Here is a 17,849-nt window from a genome sequence, read left to right on the forward strand (position 1 = left end):
AAATACATTTGAAGCACAGAATTTTATGAGAATCATAACGGATTAAAATTATTAAACCAACAGCCTCGAATTCCTGGCTGCAATAATTACTGCACACCACCAGATGTCGCTGCGGTCTCAGTTTTCAATGCTCCAAAACTTCAGCTCAATCAGGAAGAAGTATCAAGAAATTTTTTTTATCAGTTCACCATTTTGTGAAATCTTATTTATAAATGGAAAAAGTTTGATTGAAATGTAACTTCTTTAAAGATTTGTAACTAATATGCAATTATTTAAAACTCATTTGTTAGAAGAGGAGGACTTTATGAAAGACATTTTCTGCTTGCTGTAAATAAAGGATCAAAATTGCTCTTATAACAATCTAGGCTGGATAACATTAATATGAGAAAAGCTGGGAGAGAAAACTATGTTTTGATTCAATCAAACTTTTTATCCCTCAGATAAATAAACAATTTAGAGATAAATGTGGAGCAGATTTTACCATTAAAGAATTTAACCAAGCAGTTAACTGCCTTTGATAAATTGATAAATCTCTTGGGCTTGAAATACAATCCGCCAACTTTTACAGATATTTCTGGAGCTCCTTATGAGAACTTTATTGTTCACACTTTTTAAGCCAGGAAAAAATTCACCCTATAACTCTGTTAAACACAGACTATAAAATGTAGACTCATATCTATGCTTCTCATCTAAAGAAAAAGGTCTGACACAGGTAATCAGTGAGACACAATCTGGCATTATGAGACAAAGATCAATACATAATAATATCCGTTTAGTACAAGATCTTCCTGATGATAGTGGTGAGGTTGTAGACGATGGGTTTGTTCTGTTTCTTGACTTTCATGAAGCTCCTGATACAACAGAGCATCAGTTTATGGTTACAGCACGTATGCTAGATTATTGAAACTATATTATAATACAAATGGTTGCATTTCTTTATTACAAGGATCCTCACATCTTTTGAAATCAGTAGAGGTATTAAACAATGCTGCCCAGTATAGTTAAAGCCATTCCACAAGTACTTTTAATAATGGTGAAAATTGTTCAATTCTACAACTGCCTTAACATTACACTTGTCATACATGGATGTGAAATTCTGGAAACATCGTCTCAAACAGGTCATTAAAGAAGTATGTTTGGTGAAGTTTTGCATCCTGTATCAAGTAAAAGAAACTTAATTTTGGATTTATTTCATGAAATTGAATGTAGGAAGTGTCAGACAGACTACACTGGCTTTCCTGTTCCCGCAAATGTTTTAAAAAATCATTTTAAAGTCTTAAATAATGTGCATCTTACAAATGATTAGTTAAGAAAGATGTTTAATTTCGACAGTAACAGCTGCATCTTTTGTGACGAGCATATAGAAACATCTGACCATCTATTCTCTGAGTGTAGTTTGTTAAAACTTTTCGGGAGGACATACCGTATCTAAACGTTTAGACACAAAACATATCAAATGAATAAGACAAAATCATATTGTATTTGGTATGTTAAATGAAGACAAAAAAGCTGAACTACTTGTTAAGCATTTATTGCTTTTGGGAAAGTTTTGGTACACAAGTCGAAATATATGAAGTCCTGGTTTACATCTTTCAAAAAAGAATTATTTATTTACTTAGAATCACTCAAAATAATGAAAAAGAAAAAACTGCAACAGAAAAAGTTAAATCCTTGTTTCATGAATTATTATTATTATTATTATTATTATTATTATTATTATTATTATTATTTAGAAGACCCCTATGGTTAAAGGAAGGAAAAATGTCTTCTTCCTCTTCTTTCTTGGTGCTATGGTGCCTGGTTCGTGGACTTTACACTCTTTGTTGTGAGGATGTTTTACAATGTTGTTTGAAAATGTTTATCTTCATTAATTAAGATAATAAATAAATCAATATAATAAAATAAATTTAAATTGTGAATTCCTGTTTGTGTAGAGTAGCGGAGGGATGACGTCATTTTGTAAAGCCAAAACCCGGAAACGAGTTAGCATTTTAGTACTTCCGGTTCCAACGTCGCGAAGTCAATGGTTTTTTAAAATGGGATTTTTGTTAAAAGCCTGAAATAAGGTCTGCGGTGAACACAAGCTCAACATATTTTCACGTTTTATTCTACCACATAAAATACACCAGTAATACCCTACTCGTGATTTTTTTAAAAAAGCTTTTACGTGTATTTGGAAAAGGCGGTTGCTAAATGGGACTACAGACGTTGTCGGGGACATTAAATGTCATCACGCCGAACAGGAAAAACTTTGCAGATAAACTGGTTCAGGTTTGTTGTGCACAATTCCAAAAAAATAAACATGTGGATGAAGATTCATCCCCAGAGTAAATCTGCATAATGGAAAATGTTTTTAAATCAAGTTTGGAAAAGTTGTCGGAAGCTTGGTGATGGTGACGTTGAAGTCGCGCGACCGTGGTGTAGTTCGTTTATAGCATACAGTTAGCATTGTATTTCTGGAGATTTTATTTAGGCTTCAAACTTCATAAAAGTTGTGTTCATTTGTGAAAATTATCTTGATGGACAAAACGTGTTAGTATTGTTCACTTTTGTTGATCACAGAGCTTATTTTTTGCGATAATCCAAAAGCCTATGGGAAAATCCTATTAGGTTTTTGTCGCGGGAACCAGTGTGATGCTAACTTCCGCATTCCGGTACAAACAACATCATCCCTGCGCCACTCTGTGAACTCAACCGATAACAACCTGCTCGCAAAATAAATAAAATAAAAAATGCATCCAATCACAATCCTGTGTGTTTCACCATCAGAGCAAAACTAGCCAATCTAAATCCGCCATGCTTCACACGTGACATCAGAGTTACCCAATCACAATCTTGAATATGAGAGCGGTTATTTACATCTCTACCCATATTTCGATGAATCCCGCCTCCAGCGCTGTGATTGGGTAACACCGACCCATTTCTGCGCTCCGATTGGATGTTCGGGTTACATCCTAATCCTGAATACGAGTGGAATAAAAATAACAACACGTCTGAATTTGAAGCAGCGAGATACTCGGTCCAGTCTGTCAAACTCCGGCAAGTGACATTTTCTCTCAGTTTAATATCCCAGTGACACAACAAGAGCTTAAAGTTTAAAGGTTTGGTGAAATTATGAGCTCTGTTTGAAGAATTAATGTTAGTTAGACATAATGGCAAAAAAAAAAAAAAAAAAAAAATGAAGGCACCAAGTTAGCAACACAGTTAAAATGAGTTAGTAAGGAGTAAGAGGTTAGTAAGGAAGCAAACTAGTGACCTTAGAATTAGTCTAATCTATCTTTCATTCATTCTTAACCCAGATCAAACCTTATAATGATAGAAAGCTGATAAACATGTAGTCCATTCAGGTTTATTCATTCATCCAGAGGACGTTATGCCAATACAGAAAAAAAACAGCAATCAATGTTATTCACTTCACCTGTCACTGGTTTTAATGTTATGGCTGATCGGTGTATATATATATATATATTGCATAATATATCTACAAGTATACTATAGTATGGTATGATTGTACTATACTTTATACTTCTACAGCTAGTAAGGAAACATCTGAGATTCAGTCATGTCCCGGTCGAATTCACATCATTGTATATCCTCACAGGCAGCAGCGATGCCCAGAAAAAAGACCAGAACAAAGAAGCATAAGAAAGAATGAAAGAAACGCAGATCGTCATCGTCCTCCGGCGAGGATCAGGTAAGGATGGGGAGATTCTTAAAGCATTAATGTTTGAAATTGTTCATTCCTGCCTGTTCTTCATTATTATATGTTGTTTTAGGGGACAGAGGACAGAGAGAGACGCAGAAGCAGTCGCAGGGACAAAAACAAGCATGTGAGCAGGTGAGGTTAGGTACTTATCTTCATCTCAGCCTCAGAATCTCGTAGCTGATGATGGTGTACTATGCTGAAGTTTTGTATGTAGTATACCAGACACTTTAATAAGAACACCTGTACACCTACTCATGCATACAATTATCCAGTCAGCCAGGATTAAGTTTGGGATTCCATGATTAAAAACAAAAACTCGCTCTTAAAGAAAAAAACAGTTCTGTATATCACATTTGTCAGTAATGAAGTTCATTAAGACTTCGGACTTTCTTTTTCAGACTTGTTGTTACGACGCTTCTACTGAGTGCACAGAAACCAGTGATAATGATTATGAGGTAAGTTTAATGGAATTGTCCATCCCTTATAATGAAGACTGTGTGTGTTTTTGGGCGTCACGTTGTTCTGTTACGACTGTAGATGCAGATAGTTGAGGAGCTGCATCTGGCTCGCTCCAACAGACAGCTGCACGTGAAGGTGGAGAAGAGTTACGGAGAGCTGACCAGCATGGACGTAGACCCGGCAGACGAGAGCGCCACCATTGCACTCAGTAATGTCACCACTGGGTAAAAGGGCGTGCATGAAAACGTACAATAGGGTCGAGTTTGAAAATGAAATGCAATGCGTCGCAAATACAGTTGTGCCCAAAAGTTTACACACCCCTTGTTGAATCTGCAAAATCTTAATACTTTTAACAAAATAAGATGGATCATAAAAATCCCATGTTATTTTTTTATTTAGTACAGTCTTTAATAAGCGTTTTCACATAACAGATGTTTACATATAGATAATAGCTGAATTTATAAAAATTACCCCGTTCAAAAGTTTACACACACTTGATTATTAATACTGTGTGTTGTTACCTGGATGATCAGCGACTGTGTTTATGTTTTGTGATAGTTGTTCACGAGTCCCTTGTTTGTCCTGAGCAGTTAAACTGCCCACTGTTCTTCAGAAAAATCCTCCAGGTCCTGCACATTCTTTACTTTTCCAGCATCTTCTGCATGTTTGAGCCCTTTACAACAGCGACTATATGATTTAATATCCATCTTTACACACTGAGGACAACTGAGGGACTCGTACACGACTATTACAGCAGGTGCAAACGTTCACTGATTCTCAAGAAGGCAACACGATACATTAAGAACCAGGGGGTGTAAACTATTGAACAGGATGATCGGTGTAAATTGTTATTTTTTTGTCTTCTGAGAAACATGTAAATATCTTATTTAGCTTCTGAAGGGCAGTACTAAATGGAAAAAATAAGATCTTTAAACAAAATAATAATAATTTACACAGACCATCCTGTTCAAAAGTTTACACCCCCCTGGCTCTTAATGTATCGTTTTGCCTTCTTGAGAATCAGTGAATGCTTGCACCTGATATAATAAGGAGTACGTGAGTAAAAATGTGTGTGTATGAGTATGTTTGAGCATACCGAACTCTACTGGACTCTATTGTACTCACATGCACAAACTATTAGACCAAATCAAGATGTGTCCATGTAGCCTAGCGCTTTGCTGTTTCATACGTGTGTGTGTGTGTGTGTGTGTGTGTGTGTGTGTGTGTGTGTGTGCGACATTTCAAGGTCAGAAACAGCAGCAGGACCTCCTCATTGTGCTCGACACCAATGTTCTCCTCAGCCACCTGGACTTTGTGAGGAGGATTAGATCCCATGGACTTGGAGGTAGGAAGACAGTGGTCACATGCTCAAGTATGAGAGCGACTGATATTGATTTTTTTTTAATAACCGATCCCGATTATTTGCATGTTTACATGCCCGATAACCTATATCCAGAACCGATATTTATTTACTGTTTTACTTCTGTTTTTGACACAAAGATAACCACCACTGAGCTGAACAAACCGTTTTATTTATAACAATTTTGTCAATTTCACTTCCTCCTTGCATACAAAATAAACCAACTCTTATTTATACACGAATAAATAAAATGGTGTATAAGTGTGCAAAAAATAAAGTGCACTGTTACTAAAGTGTCCTTTTTTCTTTTTTTTTCTTTTTTTAAATAAAAGCTTTGATGAGATGAACAGATTACGTGATTCTGTGAGTTCGTCTCTGTTTCCTAAACTACATAGCAAGCGTTTATGTAACACATCTCGTTTGTGCATTAATGGCTGTTATGTTAAATAAAGTTCATCAGTTAATTAAAGCAAGTATACTTTAATTGTGCATGTCGTGGTTGAATCGTCTCCCCTCAGATTTAGTGCTGCAATCACGGTCCTGCTCGCAATCTCAAAACGGCCACAAGACGGCGTCATTTATTAATTCTAAATATTATTCTAAAAAGATCTGAAATTGGGATTACAGATTGTACGATTACAGATTAGATCTTGTTATTGTCAGGCATCCTAGTCCGCACACTTGTTGGACGAGTAACCAATTAAACTCACCATTATGAGGAAAATTCACTTTGCTTTTAAGCACGTGTATCAGAACTCTTTCAGTAGATGGAATTTGAACTGGAATGAAATGAAGCTCTTGGCCTGTATCTGTGTGATTTGATGCACTCTGCTGATGCCACGTGATTGGCTGATTGCATCACTGCATGAATGAGCGTAAATGTTCCTAATAAAGTGGTCAGTGAGTATGTCTGCGTTAGTACGTGCGTGGGTGGGTGGGTGGTGTCAACATCCTCTATAAAGAAGAGTGAAAGATGATATACTTGGAGTTACTTCTCATATCTGCAAATGTAATATTTGACAAATACAAAAAAAAATCTAGTTATATATTTATTAATTAGAATACTTGGTTCAGGGTGGGTTTTTTTTATTTGGTGAGCCTTTCAATGCAGAAAACTGTTTTAGTGTTTAGTGTATTTTTATTTTGCATTTTGGACAGTTTTTCCATCGCTCTAGTACTACAACACTACTACTACTGACATAAAGAGAAAAAATATGTAAACTTGATCATTCAGATTTAAACAGTATTTGATTTTTGACAGCAAGGAGATCGGGTTTAACTGGTTAAGTAACTCTTTCTGTGCTGCAGCTCTGGGGTTCCCGACGCTGCTGGTTCCCTGGGTGGTTCTACAAGAGCTGGACTCGTTAAAAAGCAGGAAACTGTCAAAGGCCAGCTGTGGACTACATCTACACCTCCCTGAAGAACCAGGAGCCGCGTCTCTGGAGCCAGTCCATGCAGCAAGTGTCTCACGCTGACTGTGAGCTGCTGATTTTGTGTGTTTTTTCATTTGTTCTTTGTATGAATGCATGCAGCAGCTCACCAGGTGATGGCGCTGTTGGTTAACATTGTTTCAGGCAGGCTGAACGTGGAGGATAATGACGATCTAGTGCTGCAGTGCTGTCTCCACTACAAGACATTGTAACTTTAGCTGATAAAGTATAGAGACATTAATGTGAGGAGAAACTGTACACATTGAAAACACTTGGAGTAATTTATAATGCGTTCATTTGTTTATTTAGGTCAAATTTCATCTAAAGAAAAGGCTGCATGCAATGCATTTTATAGCAACGATAAGAACCTGTGCAGTAAAGCTCTGCTGAGCGGAGTCAAGGCCCTGATTAATGGGCGTTCCCTAAAGTGGTTCTCATCCTATTTATATAGGAAAACCTTTGCTGTGGAATTAGTGAGCTCTATTTCCTGCTCTCAGCCTATCTCATCTGGGGTTCCTCAAGGTTCTTGTCTTGGCCCTGTGCTGTTTTCTCTATATATGCTCCCTTTGGGATTAAACTCTCAAACACAGTGTAGCATATCATTGTTATGTAGACCATACCCAGTTGTATCTGCCTCTGAAATGTAATGATAACTCCAAACTGTCATGTATCAGGAAACTCTGGACTCCAGTTCCCATCAGCCACTGCACTACATGTCACATGACCACCTGCACCTGATTCATGTTTCTGTTAATGAGCACTCGTGTGTATATATAGCCACTGTCTGCACTATTTCTCTGTCTTTCGTTGTATTAGACTTCTGTGTTCCATGCCATAGTGGTTTGCCTAGTTGTCTTGGTGTCTTTGTTTTGTTGTGTATTTGTTTAATAAATGTTCTTATCTGCGATTGCTTCTGAACCCATCCTTGATTCGTGACCCAAAATTGCATCTCTGCTTGATTATTTGGATGAAATAATGGTGTGGATGGCATCCAGTTTTTTGCAGCTTAATGAGTCAAAATCTGAAATGGTGTTTTTTGGTCCATCAAAGTTAGCCAGACAGCTTTTGCTAAATCTGGGCCTTTTAGCCACCAATTTTAGGAATGTTAGGTGAGGAACCCTGGTGTGATTTTTGATTCTGAGGTGAAATGTGAAAAACAAATAAATTTTCCAAGGATCCTTTCTCATAGTATGAATTTCTTCCTTGGTTCCTCTGATTTTCTGTACTCACTTGTCTTTCCCCTGATTGGTTCTCATATGTAAGTTCTGTGTTTTCCCTCCTTAGTAGCATTTGTTTTACTGTGTAGTTATTATCTGATGTATTCTGCATGCTAGATTCTTGTTTTGTGCCCTTTCTAATTTTCTGGCTTTTGTTTATTTGTTGTGGGGGTTTTTTTGGTTTGTTTTTTGTTTGTTTTTTATCTTGTGAGCAAACCTAATGAGCCCAATGAACCTAATTATCTGTAGACCAGCTGTAGTAGCAGCTTTATAGCACAAGATGTCGCTATTTAGCCGCTTAGCCATAGCTCACTTCCGTCTACTGGTGTGTGGGACTCGGTCCATCAGGTTTCCTAGGGGTCATCTAACAATCTTCACTTGAGCTCATAAAGTATAGAAACATTAATGCGAGGAGAAACTTTACACATTCAAAACACTTAGAGTAATTTATAATGCATTCATTTGTTTATTTAGGTAAAATTTCATCTAAAGAAAAGGCTACAAGCAAGCATTAAGAAAATGATGCCTAAGAAAGATAACAATGCTGATACTATGAAGTAAGATAAACCCACCACATGAGATAAAATATCTAAAAAAAAATTTTCATTTTTTTTTAGAATAAACATTAATGCTGCATATAAAAAGTAAATTGAGTCATGGAAAGAGTGATGAAATCACTCTTCAAAAAGAAAAAATGAGACAGTGGTTGTTGTGGTTTCCTGATAATCACACTATATAACAGAGAGACCCTCAGGCAGTGTGTGTGTGTGTGTGTGTGTGTGTGTTGTCACTTTGAGGGACTGGTGTATGTGCAGAAGAATCAGTAATGATGAAGTGCTTGTATCTTTTGTCTGCTGTGTTTCACGTCGCTGCAGGTGAGTGAAGTTATTTTCTATTTTCTATTACAGAAAGGAGAGAGAATATTAGCCAGTTCTTAGTTCAGCTGCTTTGTGTTTAGTTCATGTGGTTTCTGTCCAGACTGGGTTTACAGTAGGCCGTAGTTCAGCCCTGTTCCTGAACAACCAAATTGTCCAAAGACAGCAGTAATCTTTATACACAAGGTAAACATACACGTCATGCCTTGTGTTATAATCTCCTTATTTAGACCTGTTCAGCTTTGATCATGTGGATTTTTTCTTCCTGATTAACTTCAGTCTAAAATGTACTGATGAAGAGAGGTGGGTGAATGAATAAGGAGGAATCTACAGTGAGATTATTTTACATCCCTATAATACTTACAGTGTATGTTTTTACACATTTACTGAATTACATCTCTCACAATCTCTGTCTTAGTGAATGTATCTATAATAACTCATATAAAGTGTAATAGAAAAGTTCTTTTCCTGTAACTTGTAACTGTCACTTCTTCATTCTGGTCTTAGCTGTAAATAGATGCGTGTGAATTTCACACCTTTTTCTGCTGTCTCTCTGTCAGTGACCATCTTCACTTCCTGCATCATGACATATGTATGTATGAGTATATATATAATGAGCGAGAGAGAGATTATTATTATTATTTATTTTATTTTTTTTTTACAATTAGTTGCATGCCTTTATCAATACTGTGTTCACATTTTCAAAACTTACAACAGCGGTCTATGTGGACTGAACTGTGTCACTCTCATTACTTATAAATAAATTGTTGTAAAAGTAAATAAACTAATTTTTAAAAAAACAATAACAGCTAATTTCCAGTTTAGCGTTACACAGCTGTTCTGTTTTTGATTCATTACCATCTATACAAAAGGGGAACTCTGTGGATCTATGAGCAGTGTGGTGATGCAGTGGGTAGCGTTGTCTCCTCACAGCTCCAGGGTCCCCGCTTCAGTCCTGAGCTCGGGCTTCTGTCTGTGTGGAGTTTCTGTGCTTGTTCTCCCCATGTCCATGTGGGTTTCCTCTGGGTTCTCTGGTTTCCTCCCACCTCCTAAAATACACCAGTAGGTGGGCTGACCAAGATAAATTGCCCCTAGTTATAATTGTGTTCATGCGTGCATGTGTGTGTGTGTGTGAGTGCGTGCATGCGTGTTTGTGTGCGTGTGTGCATGTGTGCGTGCATGTGCATGCGAGTGTGCTTGTGTGTCTTTTGCCTTTTGAGGCGGTTAACAAACTGATCAACCTTACGTTGTTCAGAGAAAAACACAATCACGTGTAGACACAAGTCATAAAAATAAGCATACATACCAACAGTCAAAAAAATAATTCAAAAGTCAAGTAAAAGCGAACCTAAAAAAGACAAGTAACGTTACAATGATGGACTCCATTGTGATGTGCGAGAGCGATTTTCTTCCTGTTTTCTTCCAAACAAAAAGCTGCATCGTAATGACGTAAGCGTGTTCAGGCCCAGAACGTTAAGCACAATGTGAGTGCAGGTCAGCTGGGGGTGGGGGGGGGGGGAGTCGTGCTTGGGCACAGTACAAGACAACTGGGCCTAGTGTGAGTACGCCCTAAATTGAGGGAACAGGTTTATTCAATCAGTTGACTACAGTCGACTTATTGGGGTTTTCAGTGTGTTACCTGATATGAGTTTTTTTCAGGTCATTGTGTTATGAATGAAAAGGTGCTCCTGTGGATGGAGAGAGAGAGAGAGAGAGAGAGAGAGAGAGAGAGTGTGTTCTGGTAGAATGAGTTGATTTTGAGGTGTGTATGAAGTGTTTGGTGGTTTTAGTGCATGTTGGATGTGAGGGTAACTGCTGTACTGAGCTTCATGTTGATGAAGAGAAGGGTTTTGAAAAAGGGACCTCAGTGTTGAGAAAGGTATGTAACCACGTGTAAAAAAGATTGTAAGGGATGTATGACCGTGTGCGTGTTGAGTGTGGAGTATTACTCAGTATTCTCTGTGCATGGCACAATGTCGGTTAACTGATGCTGTGAGAAAGAGGAAGTAGCCATTCTCCCATCAGCCCCCATGCTGCCCTGCCCACAATCATGTGGTTACTCTGACATGCTGAGTGTCTCACACTGGCTCTAACATGAGAACACTAGTTCTGTGCACGACTGTGACTCCAGATAACTTGCAGAGGTGTAAGAATCACACAGATACCTTCCTGTGTGTGTGCATGCTGAGACCAGGGGTGTAGCTAGGGCTAATTTTGATGTGATTACAGCAAGCAAGAACACCCCCCCCCCCCCCCCCACACACACACACAGGGGTGTGGGGAGGGGGTGACCTGAGAGACGAGGATCAGGGATTCTACAGGTGCAGGACTGAGAAGGAACACAGAGACATCAGTCTTTATGTTAAAGGTAAAATATTTAAATACACAATAAAAGTTGATATTCAGTGAAAACAGACTTGATCAGTGTTCAAATGAATTCTAGTTAAATATGTAACAAAAAAGTTTACTCCATTTACCAGGGTTTAGGGTTTTAGGTCATTTTGTCAAAATCAAGTTATAAATAGCAATAAATACCGAATATGGGTATCAGACTGACCTGAACTTTGTAATGCTATCAGATTGGATTTGAGTCTAATCTATGATTTATTTTGGTAACACTGCAGTGTTTATAAATATAGACTAATTTTATATATAAGTAGATTGTCTCTTTGTTTCATTAGCATTATGAATTAAGTGAACAACCATAAAATAATGTTAATATGACATGAAACGTTAAAACCAAACTCACTCTAAGTAAGTCAACCTGGAAAGCATCATAACACCATTTAATGTCCACAGCAGAGCTTCCTGGGTGTATAATAAATATAGATTCATAAAATATAGAAAAATATATATAATAAAGTAGATTTTCTCTTTGCACAAAATGACATCATTTATTAACACTTGGAAGGGTTTCATTAGCATTATGTGAACTACTATAAAAATGTACAAATCATATTCTGGTGAAGGTAAGATGATTATCTTCATTCTGTTTACAAACATATTGTATCTAAATCTAAAACACTGCATACAATTATATACAACATCAATATCTGTAAGAGAAGCTACAGGGGCATGCAGTTCACAAATCTGTTTCATTAAAATTCATAACTGTGTTGAAAAACAATGTTTAATGACATTACAACATCTACATTTAAATTGAAGGACGATGTAAACTTCGTCAATTAAGAAGTTAGTAAAGAACAGTCCAGTAGTCTGATGCAGCAGGTTTACTGACAGGACCTAATGGGTCATTCCATCTCAAGTAGTCCAATAATTACAAAGTTGGTTGCTCGACTGTTTTTAATTTTCATAATTATTTTTGAGTGATTACTCTATGTATCAGCGTTGCAAAACCAGCAGTTTTTTGTTATACAGCTGTTTAGGGAAACCTCAATATCTCGGTTCAGGATGGTCCTAGCTTCTTGGAACAAAAACTGACCTCTAGCGCACATTAAAAGTTCAAATACATAAACATTTTGCACATTCTTGTTCCTTAGAGTTAGAAATGAAGTCCAAGTGTAGTGCTGAAGATTGCTCACAGTTCCACATTTAGGGTCAATTTATAATAATGGGAAGGGTTCGAGTCTCAGTTTTAATTTTTAGGAGGTACCTAGATAAGTATAGTGTGCATGCAGAACATTTCATTTTTGAGATGAGAAAGTAAGGGGCGAGAAAGTGCCATTTTTTAAAATTCTGTTCACTTTTGGGTTGAATATCTCTGGTGGGGGACCAGATACAAACCTAAACTATACTTACCTTTGGCAAACGGCATCAGAAACATGATTGCCTTGTTACAGAGCTCGGGGTATTTGGAAGACACATGCAACCAGAACTGAGGCAAAAGTCTTTCTGAAAATAAATCAGTTTCTAAAAGCTATCACAGGATAGATCAACAAGACTGTCCTGTTCCTTGGAGGTGAGACCCGCATTTACATCCTTAACGTGGTTGGCAAAGTTATTCTGTATCCAGCTCTGCTGTTCTCTCATGCCAGGGAAGTAGTCCTGTATCTGTGACTTCAAAGCCTGCAGGTGCGCTGCCATAGCAACTGCTGCACTGACAGGAAGTGGCCTTTCCTTCAAAAACACGGACACGTTTTCTCGCAGTTGGCTCGGGCCATTCTTTTCCCCTACAGATGAGTTTTGTTTGTGATCGTCTCTATTGTGTTTTGCACGTGAGACATTGTTACTGCTTTCCCCTGTAGGGCCAAACTGAGTCCATTCAAGTGGCTGAAAATGTTTTCCAAGTAGACCAATATACAAAGCCAATCACAAATTTGGAATCGATGAAAAATGTTCTGACCTCATCACGTAACTGGAAGAGCTGGGTGAGCACTCTGCTGCGTGAGAGCCACCGGGCTTCAGTATGCAGAAAGACCTGGTGGTGTTCACTTCCCATCTCCTCACACAGGAGAAGACTCGTGAGTTTTATTATAGTGAGGAAGACTTGTGCAGCATCGGCCTCACTCTCACTTCCCGTTGACCACCGTGATCCAGTCGCAAGAGTCAAGTCGACTGAAGATGGTGTGATTCATACACACATTCATACACTACAGACACGCCAATCCGCCTACCATGCACGTCTTTGGACTGGGGGAGGAAACCGGAGTACCCGGAGGAAACCCCCGCAGCACGGGGAGAACATGCAAACTCCGCTCACACAGGGCCACGGTGGGAATTCAACCCCCAACCCTGGAGGTGTGAGGCGAACGTGGTAACCACTAAGCCACCGTGCACCCCCCATCTCCTCACACAGAAGGGAAAACAAACGTGCTTGTAATGGACGACTTTTGATGTAATTCACCATTCTGTCAGCATCGTCCAAAACCGTCTTTAAATCCGTGGGCATTCTCTTAGCAGCTGATGACTCTCTGTGAATGCAGCAATGTATGTGAGTGAGCAGTGGGGCCGAGTCTCTGACCTGCTTCACCAGTCCACTGTGTTGCTCCATCATAGAGCGACAACCATCAGTGCTGAGTCCAACACACTTTGTCCTGCTGATGTCATTAGAAACCATGAAATTGTTCAAAAAGTCAAACACAGCTTCAGCAGTTACATTTGAATGTAGAGGTCTGCAAAAAAGAAAGTTTCCTCAGTTTCTCCATCACACTCATACCTAATGAATGTGAAATTCTGTAAAAATGACGAGCCTGAACTCTGCTAATTAGCTGCTGGAACACATCCTCAGCCAGATCATTGATTTAGCGCTTATTCATGTTGTTAAATATTGTTGCTTAACTGCATTCTTCCCCAGCATAATGCTGACCATCTGCTTAGCGGCTGCTAAACTCAAGTCTTCACCTATGGTGTTGGGGAGTAGCTAACTAAAAGTAGTGACACTACTAACTTAACTCCATTTTTCAGTAGTGTGACAGTAGCTCCAGTACTTTACAAATAGTGTAGCTTTTCCAGTAACAAGTTCAAATGAGTAATGATGTAGTGCAACCAATCACTACGTATTTTGTCCAGTTATTATGATGGCCTTCACTGCATATCTGCAGTACCTGCTTGCTTCACATGAATTGAGAGCCTCAGTGTAGTTCACATGGACAGGAAGAGACCGTCTGATGGACACGTAGTGCGACCAACCACAGTTTGTTACGTGATGTATGGGGCGGGGAAATGATTCACACCACGTCCTCGGACTCGGAGTTAAATGAATCCGTGTGAGATGATGATGTTGACCAGGACCATTTCTAGAGTTTAATCACTACAGGGGCACGGGCCCCACAAGAACTTTACAAACGTACTTCAAAATGTTTTAAGGGGGTCCAGGGGCATCGTTTCATTAGTTCAATTTTACATTTTAAATGACTGTAAAGGCCTTTGTTAAAATTGCCTACATAAACTTTTTTAGGTATCAGAACTGGTTATTGTTTGGTTAAATGACAGACAAACTATATTTTTATACCTTGGAACTCTGTTTTACCATGGTCATTTTTAAACAAGTACTAACAACATTAACTTCATCAATGCACGTTTACATTTTATTTGATATTTACTATACCTCATTTCTATTAAAACTCCTGAAATAAACACACATAGATATACACTCTGTTCAAAAAGACAAGAGAAGAAATGATTTTTTGAAATAAAAAGCTGGCACCTGAAATCCCATCACAATAATACAGTAGTGACTTTTGAAGTAACCTGTATATAAAACAACAAATATATAAACATTATCATTACATTTAAAATCCTTCCTCTCCAATCCTAGTCCATCAGAAACCTAGTCCCCAAAAACAAATTCATTATGTTTTATTTACACAAATACCAGACAATATAATGGAGCCACTGAAACTGTGAAATTATCTCCTAATTGGGGTGGGAGGCAGGGAGGGGTGGGATGCTGTCTTGTTGTGTGGGGGTTTTTTTTTGTTGTTTTTGCCTCTTTTTTTTTATTTTTAATTTTTTATTTTATTATTATTTTTTATTTAATTCATTTATTTATTTGTTTATTTATTTTCTTTTGTTTTTTTTGCCCCTATTGATATAAACCTCTCTGTACTCCGTTCTGTACTAATCTAAATTGATGGAAAATACCCGAAGCTCCCGAAGGGAAAAGTAGTTTTGGTGAATGTATATGCCGTATAATGTATATGCCGTAAAATGTATACGAATTTTGATAATGCTCATTTTGCTCAGAATTTGTTGTCAAAGATTCCTGCTTTGAACACACATCTCTTGATATTTGGGGGAGCTTTAAACTGTGTTATGGACCCGGTTTTGGACAAATCTAGCACTGTTACAAAGGCTCCCTCTGCAATGGCAACGGTATTCTCTGAGTTTATGGTTCAGAATGGTTACATTGATCCGTGGAGGTATTTTAACCCCACAGTGAGAAAATATTCTCTTTTTTTCTCATGTACATAAATATTTTTCTCGCATTGATTACTTTTTTATTAATAACTCTCTAATTTCTCGGGCTGTAAACTCTGAATATCTAGCAATTGTTATTTCAGACCACGCTCCTCTAAGTCTTGACATTCTTCTATCTTCACATCGCGCCTTTCGCCCCCCATGGAGGCTTAATTCTCTACTTTTATCCGATTCATCGTTTTGCAAGTATATTTCTACTTGGATAGATGATTTTCTTCTTACCAATCAAACTGATTCAATCTCTTACTCTTTACTTTGGGAAACTCTAAAGGCCTTCTTAAGGGGACAGATAATCTCTTATTCTGCTCATGCCAAAAAGCAGCGCAAGAATAAGAAAAAAGAGATATCTGATCATATTCGAGCTACTGACGACCAATATGCTCTCAACCCGACCCCTGAGCTGCATAAACAAAGGCTTAATTTGCAGGCGGAGTTTGATTTGTTATCGACAGGTGAGGCGGAGAGGCTGTTGACTCACGGAATCTATCAAGTCCAGTGTCATTACAATAGGCCAGTGGTTCTCAACCAGGGAGAGATCGGAAACGGGGCGCAAAACACAGACAGGGCATCATTTTGGTACTCTGTGTATTTTATTGCTTTTCAAATAGAATGTGCATAAATGGAAAATACCCAAGTTATTGGAAACTGCCTTGAGTTATGTTAGCTAAGTTTTATTTTAATAATTCCCATTATTATCAACTGAATAATTCCCATTATTATCAGCTGAAGTGCTGTCAGCTGACGGCTGACAGCACTTCAGACACACGTGAAATAACAGCCAATGACAGAACAGGGAGGAAACATAACAAAAGCACGTGTCCGAATGTCACGGTTGTCAACAAAGGAAAAGCAGGTGCTCGCGCACCTTGCTCGTGCACGCGCGCTCACATGCTCCACAGCGCGCTGCATAAAGGGGAAACCGTGACAAGTAGTTAGGAACTGGGCTGAGAAACAAGAGATTAGGGATTAAACGTACTGAAACATAAGTATTTTCATAAAAATTCATTTTGAAATATTGTACTTCATATTGTATTCAGTAGATTGTGAGTTTTTGTATGTTTGTTTCTGTAGGCTGTTCTCTCTCTGCTGATAATCAGACAAAAATCACAGGACACAAAGGTGGTTCAGTGCTGTTCCCCTGCTCCTGCTCTGACCTGCACACCAAACCTCAGAAATTCACCTGGTGGACCTACAGAACAGGACCTGCGACAGAAGTGTTAAATGATGAACACTACCGTGACAGACTTCAGCTGTTTAATCACAGTTCTCCTGCTAATCTGTCTCTGCTCATATCTGACCTGAGAGAAGAGGATGCGGCAGACTACTGGTGCAGCACTGAGAAGGAACACAGAGACATCAAGCTTCATGTTAAAGGTAAAGTATTTAAATACACAATAAAAGTTAATATTCAGTGAAAACAGACTTGATCAGTGTTCAAATGAATTATAGTTAAATATGTAACAAAATGTCTTCTCCATTTATCATAACTGAGGATTTTACTCCAACGAGTCATATTGTGACAAAATATAAATCAAGTTATAAATAATACTAAATACTGATTATGGGTATCAGACTGGCCTGAAACTTTGGATTGGTATCTGATTGGATTTGACATATTTCTCAGTCTAATCTGTGATTTATTTTGGTAACACTAGTGTTTATAGAGCTACATTACACCAGTATAATTCCTTCATTACAACTGGCATAAGCTTGTCATGTTGAAGGCTTTCTTTTAACATCTTGGAAAGATATAGCTGTGAGGATGGTAGTGTATCATTCATAAAAGCGTATATAGCGGGTCAGAATTTCACTTTTATTTTGATTTACACTCTGATTGAAATTGTTTTCCTGTTTTAACTACTTAACTTTACTGGATTGTTTCCTAATCATCGGTGCTGATATGAACACAGTAGCTGATGCATG

The 17,849-nt window shown here is 38.1% G+C and overlaps 1 protein-coding gene across 5 annotated transcripts; it reads left to right on the top strand.

Moving 5' to 3' along the window:
* The first annotated feature begins 1,963 nt into the window (after positions 1–1,963).
* On the top strand, positions 1,964–7,862 carry LOC128619916 (transcriptional protein SWT1-like). Of its 5 annotated transcripts, XM_053644445.1 has the most exons (8): positions 2,712–3,043; positions 3,606–3,694; positions 3,777–3,838; positions 4,105–4,161; positions 4,244–4,373; positions 5,412–5,510; positions 6,834–7,002; positions 7,100–7,862. In XM_053644445.1, the coding sequence occupies exons 2-7, from the start codon at positions 3,652–3,654 to the stop codon at positions 6,998–7,000; spliced, it is 558 nt and encodes a 185-aa protein (XP_053500420.1). In that variant the 5' UTR covers positions 2,712–3,043; positions 3,606–3,651; the 3' UTR covers positions 7,001–7,002; positions 7,100–7,862. The 5 variants fall into 5 exon arrangements, with proteins under 5 accessions (XP_053500438.1, XP_053500430.1, XP_053500420.1 ...); XM_053644463.1 differs by lacking the exon at positions 2,712–3,043 and adding an exon at positions 1,964–2,066 and having other exon boundaries at positions 3,602–3,694; positions 6,834–7,862; XM_053644455.1 differs by lacking the exon at positions 2,712–3,043 and adding an exon at positions 2,074–2,271 and having other exon boundaries at positions 3,602–3,694; positions 6,834–7,862.
* The last annotated feature ends 9,987 nt before the right edge of the window (positions 7,863–17,849 follow it).

This window comes from Ictalurus furcatus, chromosome 2 (assembly GCF_023375685.1).
Source record: "Ictalurus furcatus strain D&B chromosome 2, Billie_1.0, whole genome shotgun sequence".
In the NCBI taxonomy this organism is placed as follows: Eukaryota; Metazoa; Chordata; class Actinopteri; order Siluriformes; family Ictaluridae; genus Ictalurus; species Ictalurus furcatus.

Excerpts from the sequence above, each read along its gene's own strand:
- LOC128619916 (XM_053644463.1), top strand. The coding sequence starts at position 3,652 with ATGAAAGAAACGCAGATCGTCATCGTCCTCCGGCGAGGATCAG. Across the intron at positions 3,839-4,104 it reads AAAAACAAGCATGTGAGCAG|ACTTGTTGTTACGACGCTTC; the intron begins GTGAGGTTAGGT and ends TTTCTTTTTCAG. Across the intron at positions 4,374-5,411 it reads GAGCGCCACCATTGCACTCA|GTCAGAAACAGCAGCAGGAC; the intron begins GTAATGTCACCA and ends CGACATTTCAAG.